Source organism: Lolium perenne, chromosome 5, assembly GCF_019359855.2.
Source record: "Lolium perenne isolate Kyuss_39 chromosome 5, Kyuss_2.0, whole genome shotgun sequence".
NCBI lineage: Eukaryota > Viridiplantae > Streptophyta > Magnoliopsida > Poales > Poaceae > Lolium > Lolium perenne.
The window spans coordinates 181313268-181329710 of record NC_067248.2 but is presented as its reverse complement, the minus strand read 5'-3'; the positions used below and the strand labels follow the sequence as shown (position 1 = coordinate 181329710).

The 16443-nt window shown below is 44.0% G+C and overlaps 1 protein-coding gene across 1 annotated transcript; it reads right to left on the bottom strand.

Annotated features, from left to right (window-relative positions):
* Window positions 1-6463: 6463 nt before the first annotated feature.
* Window positions 6464-7651, bottom strand: LOC127301141 (uncharacterized). The gene has a single exon (XM_051331364.2). It carries the CDS (start codon window positions 7519-7521, stop codon window positions 6886-6888), a length of 636 nt encoding a protein of 211 aa, XP_051187324.1. The 5' UTR covers window positions 7522-7651; the 3' UTR covers window positions 6464-6885.
* Between the last annotated feature and the right edge of the window lie 8792 nt (window positions 7652-16443).

The following is a 16443-nucleotide window of genomic DNA, read 5'->3' as shown; positions in this document are numbered from 1 at the left end:
GTTATCGATGAAAACGTAGCCTCACACTAAAAAGATATTCTGTCTTTATAAAACACCAAAGTATCAATCTTTTAAAAATAGTAATACGTTGAGACAGATTGCAAATTGTACTTCAAATCTTATCATTGAGACAGATTGTGCTTCAGTTGTGGAGTCCTTTAGAGAGGATAGTAGCGACCGATCTGAGGTGTGTTTCATAGCGAAGGAATTCAACTCGTTGAGACCACCAGATCGACAAATTGTCATCTCTAAAGTGAGCAGAAACTGTAATAACGTTGCTCATGGTTTATGCCAACTTAGTCGTAGTGTTGTGTCGTGGAGTGTTACAAGGTGCGGTGCCGACCTGCGTGTCGAAAGCGGCCTTGGTTGATTATAATTTAAACAATATTTTCTGATTAATACACAACACATTTAAAAAAAAAAATCTTTTAAAAATAGTAAAACGAAATGAAAAGAGCTCAGGGGTCATCTGATTCTCGATCGGATGTTGTCGGACGCTTCCATGTTTTCTCGGATTACTAAACTAGCCAAGTCAATCGCGCCTGAGCAACTTCCGGGATACGGTTTGGTACTGACTACTGGGCCAAGTCTTCGTCGCTATCATATTATCATCGACCAGAATAGTTTCTTTTCTTTAAAGTTTCTTTGTGCTGACTTGGTGTACATATCTTATACTCGTATCTGTCCATGAAGGCATGACTGTACGTCACTCTCGGAGGCCAGGCTTGCACCCATCAAGTACCGTCACGGCGACACCGATTCATTGTTCCATGTGTTATCGTATCAATTTTATAAACAGGTATAGTAGTACGTAGCAGAAATGGTCCAAAGTACTGTTGTTTGATGGATTATATCCAGATTTTTTTCCTACAAGCGCATGTCTAAGGCTTGCGAACTTATTAGATATGGGATCAGTTTGTTTGCTCATATGTTCTTTTTATCCGGAGTGATCTTCTTCACCAACCTAAGATTTACTAGGCTAAGTTTAAGGTCACTTTTTTTTTGTTTTCGAACAAGGTTGGCCTCGAAAGGCCCAGAAGATTCATTATCAGCTATGGGTACATAAATTACATCGTTGCCCTTTTGCTTCTATTGCCCTGGAAAACCTAGAATTTGAAGTAAAGGCACCGAAATTTGTAAAAATGACCCTAGCACCAAAGAGTAAAATGCAATCAAGTGCTCGGGCACCATCTCCACCGCACGCCGGCGACCTCAAGATGCAAAGCGTCGAGATAGGAGAAGAAGTAGCTCGGGGTGCTCTCCAAACCGACGAAGATTCAATCGCACTGGCCAACACCTCCGGGAACGAACCACTTGGAGAAGAAGTGATGGCGATCTCCAACGCAGAGTTGAAGAAGGCCTCCAGAGGAGGTTGAGCTCCTGGACGAGGGCCGCCTGTCGACCATGGAAATCGGGGGCAAGGCAGAGACACCAGCATGAGTCCCCCGTTGATGAACTCACTAGAGATAGCTAGTGGCCGGAACCATTTAAGGTCACCTTCTGCACTTGGTTTGGTCACCACCGCATTGAGCCCAGGTGCAAAATAGGCATGCCATTTGGTTAGAATCCTAATAGCACGCGTTGAGGTGTATTGTGTTTAACTAAATTGATTTATCTTAATTTCCTTGGGGGCGGTGTGTCGCGACGATGGCGGCCATATATAGAGCGCGCGATCGGCCGGTGTCGTCGCACAAAAGGTACTGATCAGGCTAAGGTACTTCGGGATTGTCAGTCTCGGGCAGGCGCTGAGCGCGTCATCTCGCTCGCGAAACAAAAAGATTGGTCAAGCGTACACTGGTCAGGCGATAATTCCATTGCGGGCTCCTGTCCTGTCAGCTTGTTGATCACCATTGATTTGTTATCCAATTCAATAAGCAAAGCAGGCCCCTTTTGGTTCCGTTTAGTCTCGCCGGCAGCTAACGTTCCACAGAGTCTAATGGTTTACTTTGAGTCTTTGATAAGCAAACAAGCAAGGCAACTCAAGCACTAAGTAATTCTATATAAAAAAAACTCAAGCACTAAGTTTAGTCTCCAGTTTGGAGCTTATTTTCGTTACAATGCGAAAATAGGATCTAACTCTTGGAACACTAAGTTAATTTACAACATTTTTTTACAGTAAGATGCAACCGGATTTTTTTCTCGTCCAAAACATAGGGAAATTAAAATATATTGGAATTGCTGCTAATTTGCAGCTCAGTGTTCGCGATTTCTGCATCCTATGAATTGCAGTTGGAGTCGCAACCATGATTTTTAGTCGTAAGTAGGGTCGCAACCATGATTTTTTTAATAAAGTTGAGTTGCAACTAAGATATTTTCAGTTGCAAATCGGGTTCATGTTGAGATATTTAAATCGCAACTGAGTTATAGTTGAGAAAATGATTCATACAATAAAAAAGTATTTGGAAAAATTATGTAGATTATATCAGTTGACTTTAGAATTAAACTAGTTCAGAGTCAACCAAAGATTAGCCATACCCAAAAAAGCATTCCCTATATAATGCTCAAGGTAAGAGCTAGATTCCCAATTTTCGATTAGCTTCCACCTACGCCATCGGCCCATTCTTGAAACTGCTGTTGTCTCGCATTATAAATAAATTTAAACCTAAAACCTATGAAACCCTTGATTTTTACATGGTTGGTAATGGTGGTGTTTGTGGCGATCGAAGGTAGATCTATAGTTTGCTATTGAGATATTTAAATCGCAAGTGAGATATAATTTTAAAAAATTGTTCATATAATAAAAAATATTTATACGATAAAAATTAAGGAGATTATATCGATTGACTTGAAAATTAAACTAGTTAGCCACACACACAAAAAACATTGCCTATTATTGACATAGGTAGACCTAATTAGGTCATGGCATTGATACCCCTGGTGCATATTTGGGAGAAGCCCATGAAATATTAAAGCTTGGAAGCATCCGAAGCATAGGAACTAGATGGATCGAATAAGGAAAGGCCCATCTGAGGAGCCGAAATAGATATATTTGTTGTAAACTGATCCGAACTGGACTCTGAGACCTAGCCTCCTATATAAAAACTAGGAGGAGCCTGCGGGAGGTGGTCGTCGAATAATTGTTGTAACTCTAGATCTACTCTAGTATTAGGACTATTTTGCCTTGTAATCAATATATTATCGGAGCACCTTGTTTGTCTCATAAACCGACGTGTTCACTAGCATACCTCTTTTCCTAAAACTCTAAGTCCATACCCATGGATATTGCCGAGGTTAACCTAGTGAATAATTGCCCATGTAAGAGCTAGATTCCCAATTTTCGATTAGCTGCCACCTAGGCCATCGGCTCATTCTTGAAACAGGTTTTGCCCCACGTTAAAAATAAAGTTAAACCTAGACCTACGAAACCCTCGATTTTTACGAGGTTGGTGAAGGTGGTGTTGGTGGCGAGGTTACTAATCAGCTCACGGCTCGTCCTTCTTTCATCAGAAATACTAAAATGAAACGAGAAGAGCTCAGGGCTCATCTGATTCTCAATATGAATATCTGATGCATGCTGTCGGGCGCTTCCATGTTTTTTTCGGAATTACTAACTTGTCAAATCAGTCGCGCCTGAGCAACTTCCGGGATATGGTTTGATACCGACAATTGGGCCAAGTCTTCGTCGCTATCATAACATCATCGACCAGAATCATTTCTTCTTTTAAGTTTCTTTGTGCTGACTTGGTGTACATATCGTATACTCGTAGCTGTCCATGAAGGCATTGACTGTACGTCACTCGGAGGCTAGGCTTGGCCATCAAGTAGTGTCACCAATTTATTGTTCCATGTGTTAAATATCGCGTCAATATTATAAAAAGGTATAGTACTGCATGGCAGAAAGGGTCCAATGTACTTTTACTGGATATATTTTGAATTTTTGCTACAACGCATATCTAAGGCTTGCCTAGTAAAATAGAGCTTTACATGAAAATGATGCGTCTCGATGTTGTAATTTCATTCTCGTAAATGGTTTATTGTTTCGCTGAGTGTTTAAAGCTCTATTTTATATTCATGTCTACAGTTTTTCTAAACGAACTTTGTCAAATTACTTGCCCATAGTTGACCATTGGAAATTTCCTCTGAGGGTAGCTTTATCTCACCGTTTCACACAACTTTCATGTTCTATTTCTTTTTCCTTTGAGCAAACAAAAAAAAAGCTTAGAAGACGAAAGTTGTGTGAAACGATGACATGAAGCTACTCCCTGAAATAAATTCTCTTACGAATGTCAAAATGGAAAATTTTAACATAAAGTTGTATGAAATAGTGAGATAAAGCTACTCCTTGAGGGAAAATTTCAAACGGTCTACCGTGTGCCATGAAATTTGACAAAATTCATTCAAGAAAGATCCAAATATGAACACGACTCTTTGACGACTTCCTCGATCAAGTACCCGTCTTCGGCACCAGCGCACCCCTACACCCACGACTCCATGAAACTTCCCTACCCCCGTGGCTTTATGTGCGACTAGTTCGACACTGCCAACCCCCGATCACGACATCGACCATAGCATCCCCTCGCATGGCTACCTTGACGAAATTTGTAGCACCCACGTTCTCGGCTACCTCGACATTGGCACCAACACCGGCCACAATGTTCCCGCTACGACAACGGGAGGGGGGGTGTCAGGCCGTTGGTTTTCACATTCGCTTCTTTTCAGTCTGACCGTTCGCGACGCTACTGTTGCCCACATCACTGCCGCTACGACCGAGGGAGAGTGTTAGAGGTATATCCCGTTATTGTATTTGGTACTCGAGGATTTGTAATTTGAATCTACCTTATCTCTAGGAGAGCCAAGAGTTATACTCTTCATATACTCGTCCGAGAGGCCATAGGCGGAGCCAGGAGCCAGCTATATACGTGGGTGTACATATGTACACCGATCATTTTTTGAGGAAGAGCTATGCTTGTATATAAATATCTATATCTAACCATAAATCTATGATAATTTGAAACTCTTTACTGCTTTTTGAGCCATGTACACCCATTTTGTGAACTCTGGCTCTGCCAATGCGAGAGGCTGGAGATACCTAAGCGAGGAACAGTCCCCCCGTTTCGTCATGTCGCTCCCGCGAGCGCGGGGAGAAACCCTCGCCTCCCCCAACCTCCAGCCCCTCCTCCCCCTGTCCCTCCCTCGCCGCCGCCAGAGGGCGTCGCCGGGCAATGCCCCGGGGCGCCGGCGGCGGCGGGGCTTCTCTCTCCCCCGCGTGGCTATGGTGGCGCGGTCGGCGGGCGCGCCGTGCTCGAAGTCTGGCGCGGTGGCCTAACCACGGCGTGGTGAAGACGCAACGACGGTGGGGTGGCGGCGCGGCTTCTGCTGGCTGGCGCGGCCCTGCGGCAGCGTGCCTGTGGCCAGGGGTGGCGGCGGCGGGCCCAGATTTGGGCCTGCGGGCCTAGGTCTGGGCCTCATCTGGGCTGCCTCGGGTGGGCGGCCCCGATGCTTCTGGTCGACGAGCGGCGAGGGCGCTGGTTCGTCCCCCCCGATGTCCTGCGGCGGGCATCGTGGTGGGTGCCTCGGTCCGGCATCCTCGACTCCTCGGGATGTGAGGCGGCGGTGGGCGGCGTCTGCGGCGTGGATCTACGGTTCACATCGGTTCCGGAGGTAGTAGCTGATGCCCTTGACTCCTGCTCACCTTTTCCCCACCTCCCGGACGAAAGTCCAAAATCTCGCTGATTGGGCGGCGACGACGCGCGGCTGCGCCGTGACCTTCTTGGAGGCGCCGCCTGGGAAGGTTTGGGTAGGGTGGCGGAGCTGAAGGTTGAAGCTTTTGGGCAATGCTGGTTCATGAGCAGCTGCGGTGATCTTTGGCCCGTATGCGTGTGTCGACGGCAGTCTGCCCCGTCCTCTGCAGGTGCTCCCGGCGGATTTCTCGTCGCTAGGGGGTGTCCAAGTGCTCGGCAGTGTGGCCGGTTTGGTGTGATCTTCGTCAAGGTAGTCTTTCTCCAGGGCGGCGCCTGGTCCGGTGCCCAACACCTCTGCAGCTCTCGGGTGAGCTTCTCTCATGTCCGATGGTTCGACGCCTTCGAGCCAGGCGAGAGGGCAGGGGCCCTCTTCGGCATGAGAACATGTTGGTGCCTCGGGTGCTGTAGTCCTGGTTGTTCTCCTCGGATTCAAGACTACAACTCTGCTTCGGGCAGTGCCTCGCCGTGCCTCCGGCTGGTGTCCTTGGTACCGAACAGCGGCGGTCTGCACTTCTGCAAGCTTGTCTCGCTCTTAGTGCAGTGTTGTAATTCGTTCTGTGTGTACCCTTGTATCTTTCTTGCCGTGGTATGCGTGGTGTGGTGTAATGTTGTAACTCCTGGCCGGTTGATGGCTTTGTTAATTCAAAGCAGGGCTTTCGACCCTTATGTTTAAAATGCGAGAGGCTTAATACAACATTCGTCATGTTCCATCAATCCCTCTCTATTGTTCTACAATGTTCTGAAATGGAGCTACTTATCTTGAGCAATAGGTGGATAATATCTGAAATGCACATATCCTGTCTCATTTGGTATGCGGTTATTTACATGGTCTCCAGTTACAAATGAATGAATGTGCTCACAACAAAAGAACACTGATTTCAATGCATAGAAAGAAGCCAAACCAAGAAAAAAAAAATGAAAACCACTCCAAACAATCTGCACAAACCTACATGAAACATCTAAACATCCGACCAACCAATGTCTATGTACACAGACACGACGAGAGCATCTCAAAAAACGGATGACTCTCCCCTGAATAAACAAACAAACAAATGAAGCAATGAACACGTGAGCCGAAGGTGGGCCGGACCGGCTGCTGGCGGCGAGCCCGCGGCGACGTCCATGACAGCAACTCAAGCTTGAGTTGTGCCCTGGATTTGGCTTGAACCTTCAGCGATCACGTGAGGATGGAACGACGATGTGATCAATGATTGGTGCCTGCCGCTGGTACAGGCTGCCGGTGGCCGGCGGCGCGGTTCTTGAGCATCTGGGTGTAGTTGAAGATGGAGTCGAGGCGCTGCTGCCTGAGGTCCTCCTTGAACCCCCGGATGAACTCCTCCGCCTTGGCGTCCACCTCCGACCTGGCCGCCTCCTCCTCCGTCGGCGGCGGCTGCTGCCGTCCCGCCAGTACCAGCGCGTACACGTCGTCCATGCTCATGGAGTTCGCGTCCTCCTCATCCTCTTCCTGTTTCGCCGCCGGTGTGGTTGGCTCTGCCGTCGCCTTTGGTGCGGCTGCACGTGGCGTCAACGGCGACCTTCTGGGCGTCGTCGTCCCGGCCTCCTCTGTTCGACGGGAGGTGGCGGGCGAGTCCGGCGCCGTGCCGAAGCCCGATGACGGGTAGGAGAAGGTGGAGAAGGACCGGAGCCGCTGCAGCAGCACCGACGATGCCCTGCGCGTGATCCCGCCCCCACCACCGCGTCGCGGGGACGGCGACTGCGGCTGCGTCCGCGAGGAAAGGACGAAGATGGCGCCCACGACGACGTTTAGGAGCACGAACCACGTCGCGCCGGAGCCCAGCCACGCCGGCAGCGGCCAGCACCAGCACTCCGCTGCCGCCATGCACAGCACTCGCTTGCTTTCTTGGTTAGGCTAGGCGGCTCACCAACTCGCGTGTCTCTTCTGCGTTGTTTGCTGAGTTGCTCTGCTTCGCTTGGCAAAAAGGCTCGACAGGGAGAGAGACAAAGAAGATGTTGGGTGGTGAGTCGCAACGATGGCGGTGTGCCGGTTTATATCGACCGTGCAATGGATCCGGTTTCACGGTGGAAAAGTGAGATTAGGCTAAGGAATTGGAATTGTCAAGTCCCGGCCAGCGCGTCATCTCGGTCGTGAGCGAAACAATGGTCAAGCGTAGATTGCTGACTGGGCACCTAGCCAACCATGTGCGATTTCCTGCCTGTCATGTCAGCTAAGCAATCACCATTAAACTTGTTATCCAATTCGATAAGCATCACCGGCAGCTAACGTTCTACAGACTTCGTTTGATGGGGCACTGTAACTGACGTCTCTGTACTGGAAAATTGGGGATTTAGGATCTAATAACTCTCACACGCACGCACGATTGTCTGTCATACTCGATCCTGCACTAAATACGTTTCGCAGATTTAGGCAGAATGTAGGCTCAGATACTCCTAGATTTATTGAACTTGGGACAATTATTTAGAACTGAAGAAAGTATTTTTATTTTATTAGGCAGATAGGTAAACATGTGTTTTTTAAATATTCGACCAATATTACCGATGAAATAAAGTGGACGACCAAGGTTTTGCTCGCGAGAGGAGTCACGCCGCCACTAGCATCCAGCTGAACAAGAGAGGGGTCTACAAAGACCCCGAGCCGCATATTATATTGAAAATGGTGGGTACATCTTACAGACGGGACTCTGAGCTAAAAAAGAAATAACACATAGTTCTGGAAAATTGCATAAAGGACCTCAAAAGAAAAACAGGAAAAGCAACCGGGTCCCTGGTCCTCTCCACCGGAGTTGAGCCTCCACCGCCGGCCTCCTTGATTCTGCCGGGGATAAACCACTTGGTAGTGAGAAAGAGGGGGGGGGGGGGCTCCAGCGAGAAGCTCTGAAAAAGGCCTCCTCTCTGGAGGTTGTAAAGAGCATCGTCGACGCATCTCAAGTGGCCATCCTTTCGGTCGTAGATCGTGGAGGCAGTCAAGGCCACAGCGTGATGAGCTCGTCGATGCAGCGGACTTTAGTCACACGAGGAAGCAGAGCAAATCTCGCCGCGACGCCTCCTCCCCCCGCCTCCTCAGTCGGCTTGAGGGAGCTTCGACGACCAGCATCCCGACACCTCGATATAAGCCATATAGTTTTTTGAGGAAAAAAAAATCCAGAATATAAGTTGTATTGTGTAGCACCACTTGTATCGACATTTTTTTAGGGGATTAGTTTATGTTTTTTTTATCTTATACAAAGTTCTCTATTTTCTCACGTCAATTGTTCAGTGGTAATCCCGCTCAAATCGGGTGTAATTTTTCTCCAATATATGTTCTTTAATTTCCATGTAAAAACCATATATATGGCTTATATAAATAAATGGAGGGAGTATAATTTTTTTCAAACTTGACAGCCACGACATTACATGCTTGGGATCATAGACCAAAAAACTGTAAAGTAACTCCTGTGACTGTGACTAAGAATTACAATAAGACAGGCTCGATTCCGCGTCGCGGCAGCCATCAGTCCACGTCACTTCCAAATGCAGTACGTGTGTACGAGGTCAGCAAAGGTGATGTTCGTGGCGGCCGAGGTTACTAATCAGCTGACGGCTCATTCCCTCCTTCAAGCAATATGCTAAAGTAAAATGAAAAGGAGCTCACGGATCATCTGATTCTCGTTTTGGTGCATGCTGTCGGACGCTTCCACGTTTTTTCGAACAACTAAACTAAAAGCCAAGTCAATCGCGCCTGAGCAACTTCCGGGATAATCCTCTGTAGGCGCTGCTCAACGGGGTAGTAGGTCGTCGCGGAGATTCCGTTTTCTCTTGGTACAGGGGTTCTCCAAGGACGATCGAGCTTTGCTTCTTGGCAGTTTTGAATTTGACTGTACCTTCGTCCGTAAGAGTCTATGAGTACCAACGCCGGCATAGTAGCCGCTGTATAGCTAGGGGCGTCTAGCTTCCCAATACGCGCCTCCTAAACCATATTCTGTAATATTAAAAAAATTATGCAGATATACATAAAATGACATAAATTTAATGCCTCGACGACCAAAACGCCATCAAATCCGGTCACACATATTACAACACCACATAGAGTTCAATGAAAAATGTTTGCCCATCCGTCGCCACCTGTGAGTCCGTGATGTCTCATGAGACGCCGCCGTGTTGGCGCTGCCGATGCTGGCGATGCAATCCTCATTTCCTGCAAGATCTGCCGACGATATATCACATAACACGGCTTTGCGTCCGCATCCATGTTTGAAGTGTTTGCCATGCCCTCTTTCCCTTTTTTTTTCACCGCCACTCTTGCCTCTCAAGCTCTATATTCTCCTCTTGCTTCTTCAACAAGCCGCACACCTTGAATCACTCTTTTGGTCTCTCAAGACATTGTTTGATTAGAATATGACCTTATCAATCGATGGTTGCACCCTCTCCAATGATGTTCTCGCATCCCTTGTGGCCTTTGCCTTCTTGTTCCCAATGGGGCGTCCCTTCGAGGCCGGCTCGGATGGCGCTGGCCCGTCTACACCAATGACACCGCCCTTGTTAAGAGTCCTCCAGACGAGCTTCAACTTTCTTCAAAGCTGGTAATGGGGTCAAAGCTCGCGGCCTTCCAAGCCTTGGCATGGTACATGTCCTCCAAGGTATTCCATTTTGGGCCTCGGCTCCCGGGTGTGCTCTTGATTTTCTTCCTGGTCTCAACATCGATGGTTGGTGCGTCATCCTCTCTATCCCCTTCTACCTCCTCTTCATCCCCTTCATCCCCTTCATCAGTGACGGCGGTCACAGCTCCACCATAGATCATATTATTCATGATGGCGTCATCATTCTAAGCACACAAACACAACACCCACATAATCCTATGACCACTATGTGCACAGAAAACACCATGCAATGGTTCTCATACCTCGTAGGCGCCGAAGCCACTCGATGGCATTCTACCAAAAAAGTTGTTGGTGCCCTAGTCGGCATCGCCAAATAGGCCAGGTCGGTCATCCACCTCGGTGACCCAATGGTCCCATCGAATGGGAGCGGCCCCCTCTGCATGGTTGGCGAGGGATTGCGGGGTGGTTGAGGTCGATGGCAATACCACCGTCCGAGCCATGGCGATGGTCAATCAGCAACTGGGCCGCCTGGTTAAACCTTAGGCCCAATAACCTTCTGTTGGCCACACGGGATATAACTTGTTTTACATATTAAATATAGCCTCACTCCAACAATAAATTTTTCTAGTGCTTCAAATAAAACTTTGTATATTCTTGCTATTATTTTCTTATGCCTTATTGGTATTTTTATTATATATAATCTGATAAAAAAATACAATTCCACTAGCACAGAGTCTAAACGACCTAAACTCTGTATTGGAGGGATCCGAGATTTCACCAATTCCTAATTATACCTATTATGTCATATTCTATTCACCGCATGCAGATGTATTGCTGCTTTTATCTACTTTAATTAGTTGATTTTCAAAGCTCTAGTGCCATATTAACTTCATTTATCGAAAATGGGCCCATAAGGTAGTATATGGGAATGGTGGCATGGGGGCCCTAGGAATTTGGCAATGGGTATGGTATTCAAAATATGAAAATACTAAGAAAACTACAAATAAATAAATAGTGAAAGAAACAACTTTTGATCCTAAGAAAAACTGGCATGCTCGTCTAGTTACTCTAGCCAAATATACCACCACATGCTTGTGTCAATACTTGGATTAGTGTTTATCAAAGTAACCAGTTCATGGCTCTTTCAAAAATTTAAACACCCATGAATGCACATGTGCCCGTCATGTACGGTGGAGCTACCCCATACACTTACCAGTAATCATCAACGATACAATTATTTATATACCCATGAGCTCAAAGGGTAAAAATACCATAGTTAACTACAGATTAAATTAATCGAAATATAGTCATCAACAGAAACATATAACCATAATTCATAACATAGCAGCACATTTTTACCCAACACATACTTGCGAACAACAATATATTCCCATAAAACACAACACTTTCCTATAAACAACAACACAACATAAATGATAAAACACAACAAATAGTCATAAACATTAATGCACATAGGCACAAATTCATGAATAATTATTGTAATAATTGACCATGCATAAAACCACTTGTCAAAAATTTGGAGGGATACATGGCTACGCAAGGATAGGTTATACCTCCATCCCAAGGGTTAAGGCTTATTTTTTTTTTTGGAAAAGTCAAAGCAAGTAAAGTTGGACCAAAATTTTAGAATAATCTATCAATAAATATGATATTTTGTAGATATCACATGAAAATATATTTTATCATCTATCTAATAATATTAATTTTGTATTTGACACGTTAATGATTTTTTTTATAAAACTTAGTCAAACTTAACATAGTTTGATTTTCTGGAAAAAAAATATAGGCCTTAAGCCTTGGGATGGAGGTAGTACCACATATGCATGTACCTGATCTACCAATCGGTGTGATAGTTTCTAAATTATGTATTTGTGGGTAATTTTCTGTCCCACACCCTTACCTAATATGATTTTACACACCGGGTACGCAGATAAGGGGTACCCATTGCCATCCCTAATCCAGGGTCATACATTTTGATTTGAAGATAATTGCCCCTCTTAGGAATTCAGGAATTTTTAGAAAATAACAAAAAATTGAAAAAAAAAATCTTAGACAAATATGAATGCATCTGCTTGTATCTTTTAGTCGATTTTTTGAAAAAAAATTCTTGAAATTTTGTTACAACCCGAAATTGACTTTTGGAGCTGAAGTTGACCAGTTCAGCTCAAATTCAGAAGCATCTTCAGCTATCTGCTGCCTCGTTGCAGCTCCACAAAATCAGAAACACGAAACTTTTTAGTTCAGGTTAGAATTAGAGAAAGGAAGACAAAACCCCTACATTTATGGTGCAAAAAGAAGCAGCATAATTTGTTTGTGCACATAATTGTAGTAACTAGCTATACCTTTCAAAAAAAAAAGTTGTACCTTCTTCGATTGCTGCAGCAGAGCCGTGATGCATCCTTTTTTTCTGAGAACACAGTACAACGCAGACGCTCACAAACACGCACGTACAAACACCCCGATGAACGCACGCACGCACACCCTACCCCTATGATCACCTCTGAGGGACTGAGCCGGCATATCTTGAGGTTGAAAAAAAAGTCACCACTAGCGTCTCGCTGTTGACGGGCACGTCACCTACCACTGAAAGCATAGCGCCAGTTAGATTCTGGAATAAATCCAGGTAAATGCAAACACCCATGCTAAATCTAGGACTTGAACCTAGGTGGACTGGTTCCACCACAAAGGACCTAACTATCAGAGCCAAGCTTTATAAGTCTTTTTCGTGTTCTTAGGTTGTTAATTTGGCTACTTTAATATAGGATATATATTGCAAGAAATGTATCGTTAAAAAAAATTCAGAAGCGAGTCATTCATTTGGTCAACTTAATATAAGGTATTTATTACAAATAATATATCATCTACAGAAACTCAATTCGGCTCCCGGGTGCGTATGATCCCTCTACCATAAAAATATATTTCCAAGTGTTAATAAATTTTGACAAAAAAAATACATGTACATCTCCATAATATATGTGTATTCGTCAAGTTTCACGAAAAAATGATATTTTTTGTAGTCTAAGCAAAAAATAAAAAAATTATCTTGTGATAAGTCTTTGTTTCAGCACCGAATTTTGTCTTTTTTACACACGCCACATGACATGTCGATTTTTCATAAAACAACTTTGTCAGCGAGTAGCACATGAAGATGTACGTGCAAAATTTGTGTTTCAATTTTTTGACATTATTTTAAAATATATCTAACATGTATTTCAAAATAAAGGGAGAATACGCTCTCATGTGCCAAAACATCACCCCCATCTACATTTAATTATAAGTTATGTTATGTATTTTAGATTATATAGTTTAAATTGATGACTTAGACATTCGCGTAAGGCATATAGATCAGACCGGAGGGAGCGAGCCGAAGTATGGCTTACTAGGCCAAGTCTTCGTCTCGCTATCATATCATCATCGACCAAAACTTTTTCTTTTCTTGTAAGTTTCTTTGTGCTGACCTGGTGTAGATATATCATATCGGTCGATGTTAATTATCAGGAAGGATCCAACTGCACGTCACTGGGAGGCTTGGCCCTCAAGTAGCGTCACCGAATCATTTTTCATGTGCATCTTGTAGCAGCAGAAGTGACTTGGTCTACTGTAAAAGTACGTCCTACCCGTGTGTTGCTGTTACGTTTCCGGAGATAAGATCAGCTCGATCCACACGCATATCTATCGTTATCGGGCTTAGATGCGATTTGGGGTTATACGTATCTTGAAAGAAATTTTGTAATATGCCCTCTCGTAAGTAAAATTAGACACCAAATTCCTATATTTACACCCGGACGAACTCGTGTATGCAGTTGCTGAAAGTGGTGAGTAGTATTTGATTAAAAAACAGCATTTACAAATATTACTACAAACGAAATTACAATTCAACACGATGAACAGAAGACGCCATGTGTGCATATTAAAGTGGTTCATTATTTTATGTTCGGCCAATAAGCAATTATTTTTTGAGAACACGCACGAGATTTGCACTTCTAGCTTTGTACGCCTTCCGTCAAAGATTTGTTTAAATTCAGATGTATCTAGGCACCAAACAGTAGTTGAATACAGCCGAGTTTTAACAAATCCCAAACATGTAGGACGGAGGGAATATTAAGCTTAAAAGAAAAAATATGTGTGTTGACGGTGTGCATATGTGTGTGGTCTACGGAAATTAGTTCAATTTCATAGAGATTTCAAGGTTCAGCATAGTTAAAGTGTTCAACAAAGTTTCTATGAAGGTATCATAAAAAGATTTTACGAATGTATGAAGATTCAAGAATAATTTCATGTATATACAATTTATAAATCTTTTCATGAAGAAACATATACACATGAATTTTTTTCATATGTGTTTTACTTCAGGTGAAACCTTTTTGATTTTTATAAAATATTTTTGAAATTACTATCAATGAAATATTTATGAAACCTCCATGGGAGGGAGTGCACGTTGATTTCCATGGATCGAATAGAAGGTTTGATATGTAAACCTATCACGAATCAATGTGTAGCCCAAATGGAAAAAACTATGGATTATACGTAGTGTTGGGACTTGCTGTCTTCAACAATTAATATTTTAATGCTCCCAGAATTTTTACTTTATTAAAATAAAATAAAACAAAACATTTGACTAAACAAAGACATCTTGCAAAATAAATAAAAAAACTGCATAGCGTGTTATAAGTGATCATCTCTTAGCCAAGAGAACACAATTTTCTTTGTACCTCGTCTAAATCAACAACTACTCAATGAGGCATTGAACAATGAGTACTAGTGTTGTACACGACCTAAGGATCTTGGATGATTGTTTTTATAAAAAAAATAGCTGGCAAAAGGGAGTATATATAGTAGTAAGGATTACATCGAGTTCAAGGGTTTAGTTTCTGAGAAACACAATCAGAACCTAAACCAAGCCACACCATAGTTAAAATTTCGGATCTTGCAAAGTTTGCAAGACCTTGACTAGCCCTATTCAGCGACAGGTCCGTTTTTACCAAGGAAATTGGTCTACTACCTCCATACCGATTTACAAGGGTATTACGCATTTCGAGAAATAAACTTGACTACAAATTTGGTCAACAAAATATGAGATACATGCCATAAAAAGTATACCATTATATTCATATATAAAAGAAGTTTTTATAGTTTTTGTGATATATATCTTATACTTTGTTGACTGAATTAGTAGTTAAAGTTTTTTCTGAAATGTGTAATAGCCCTGTAAATCGGTATGGAGGGGTACTACTATTTAGAAACATAATCCTAAAATAAATGCACCGGGGTGGTCTGGTGATTTCCATGTAGCAGCCACAATTAAGTTTGACCAGTCTGTCTCCTGGTAATTCGTTTGGTACTCCATTTGTAATGCTAGCTGAAGACCCTCTTCACATGCTTTAACCTTTTTTTTGAAACGGGAGCAAAAGCTTTATCCCAACCTATTGATTAAGAAGAAGTTTTACATGATAGAATCATGCGAAAAGGATGGAAATAAAAAGATACAAGGGATCACTCTCCCGACATGAGTTCACCCAAACGTTTGGCACCTGCTAGCACCCAAAGTCTCGCCTCCCTTCTAATCCTATCAAGGACAACCACCAAAGTCACACTCTTGTTTCGAAACACCCTATCATTACGCTCGTTCTACACCTCCCAAGTGACAAGTAGGGTTAATGAGGCAATGGCCTTGCGGTTTTTGGAGGAGCCACCCGCCATCATGTCCCACCACCCGGACAATGTGTAGTTGGACCAATCATGATTGATGCCGCTAACGATCCCCAACCACTCCATGATCGAGTGCCAAATACAAGTGGTGAAACGGCAATGGACGAAGAGGTGGTCGGCGGTCTCCATGCATTGCTTACAAAGAGGGCATAGGCCACAATTAGGCCATCCCCGTTTCGCCAATCGGTCGACCGTTCAAATTCTATTTTGATTCGCAAGCCAAGCAAAGAACTTGACCTTCGGGAGCGCCAACGCCTTCCATATAGTCTTGTGGAGCGGGGAGTAGGTGGAGCCAAAGAATTGCATAGCATATGCTGAATTCGAAGAGTATTGGCCATTAGCCGTGAGCTTCCAAGAGATATCACTTCTGATTCATATGAATCATGTTGTGAAGTGTATATGTGGATTGCCTAGCCCTTTCCATCAGTTCGGACTTTTGGTTCAAGTGGCTAGTGCATGAAGCTTAACATGGTATC

Excerpts from the sequence above, each read along its gene's own strand:
- LOC127301141 (XM_051331364.2), bottom strand. The coding sequence starts at position 7,521 with ATGGCGGCAGCGGAGTGCTGGTGCTGGCCGCTGCCGGCGTGGCTGGGC.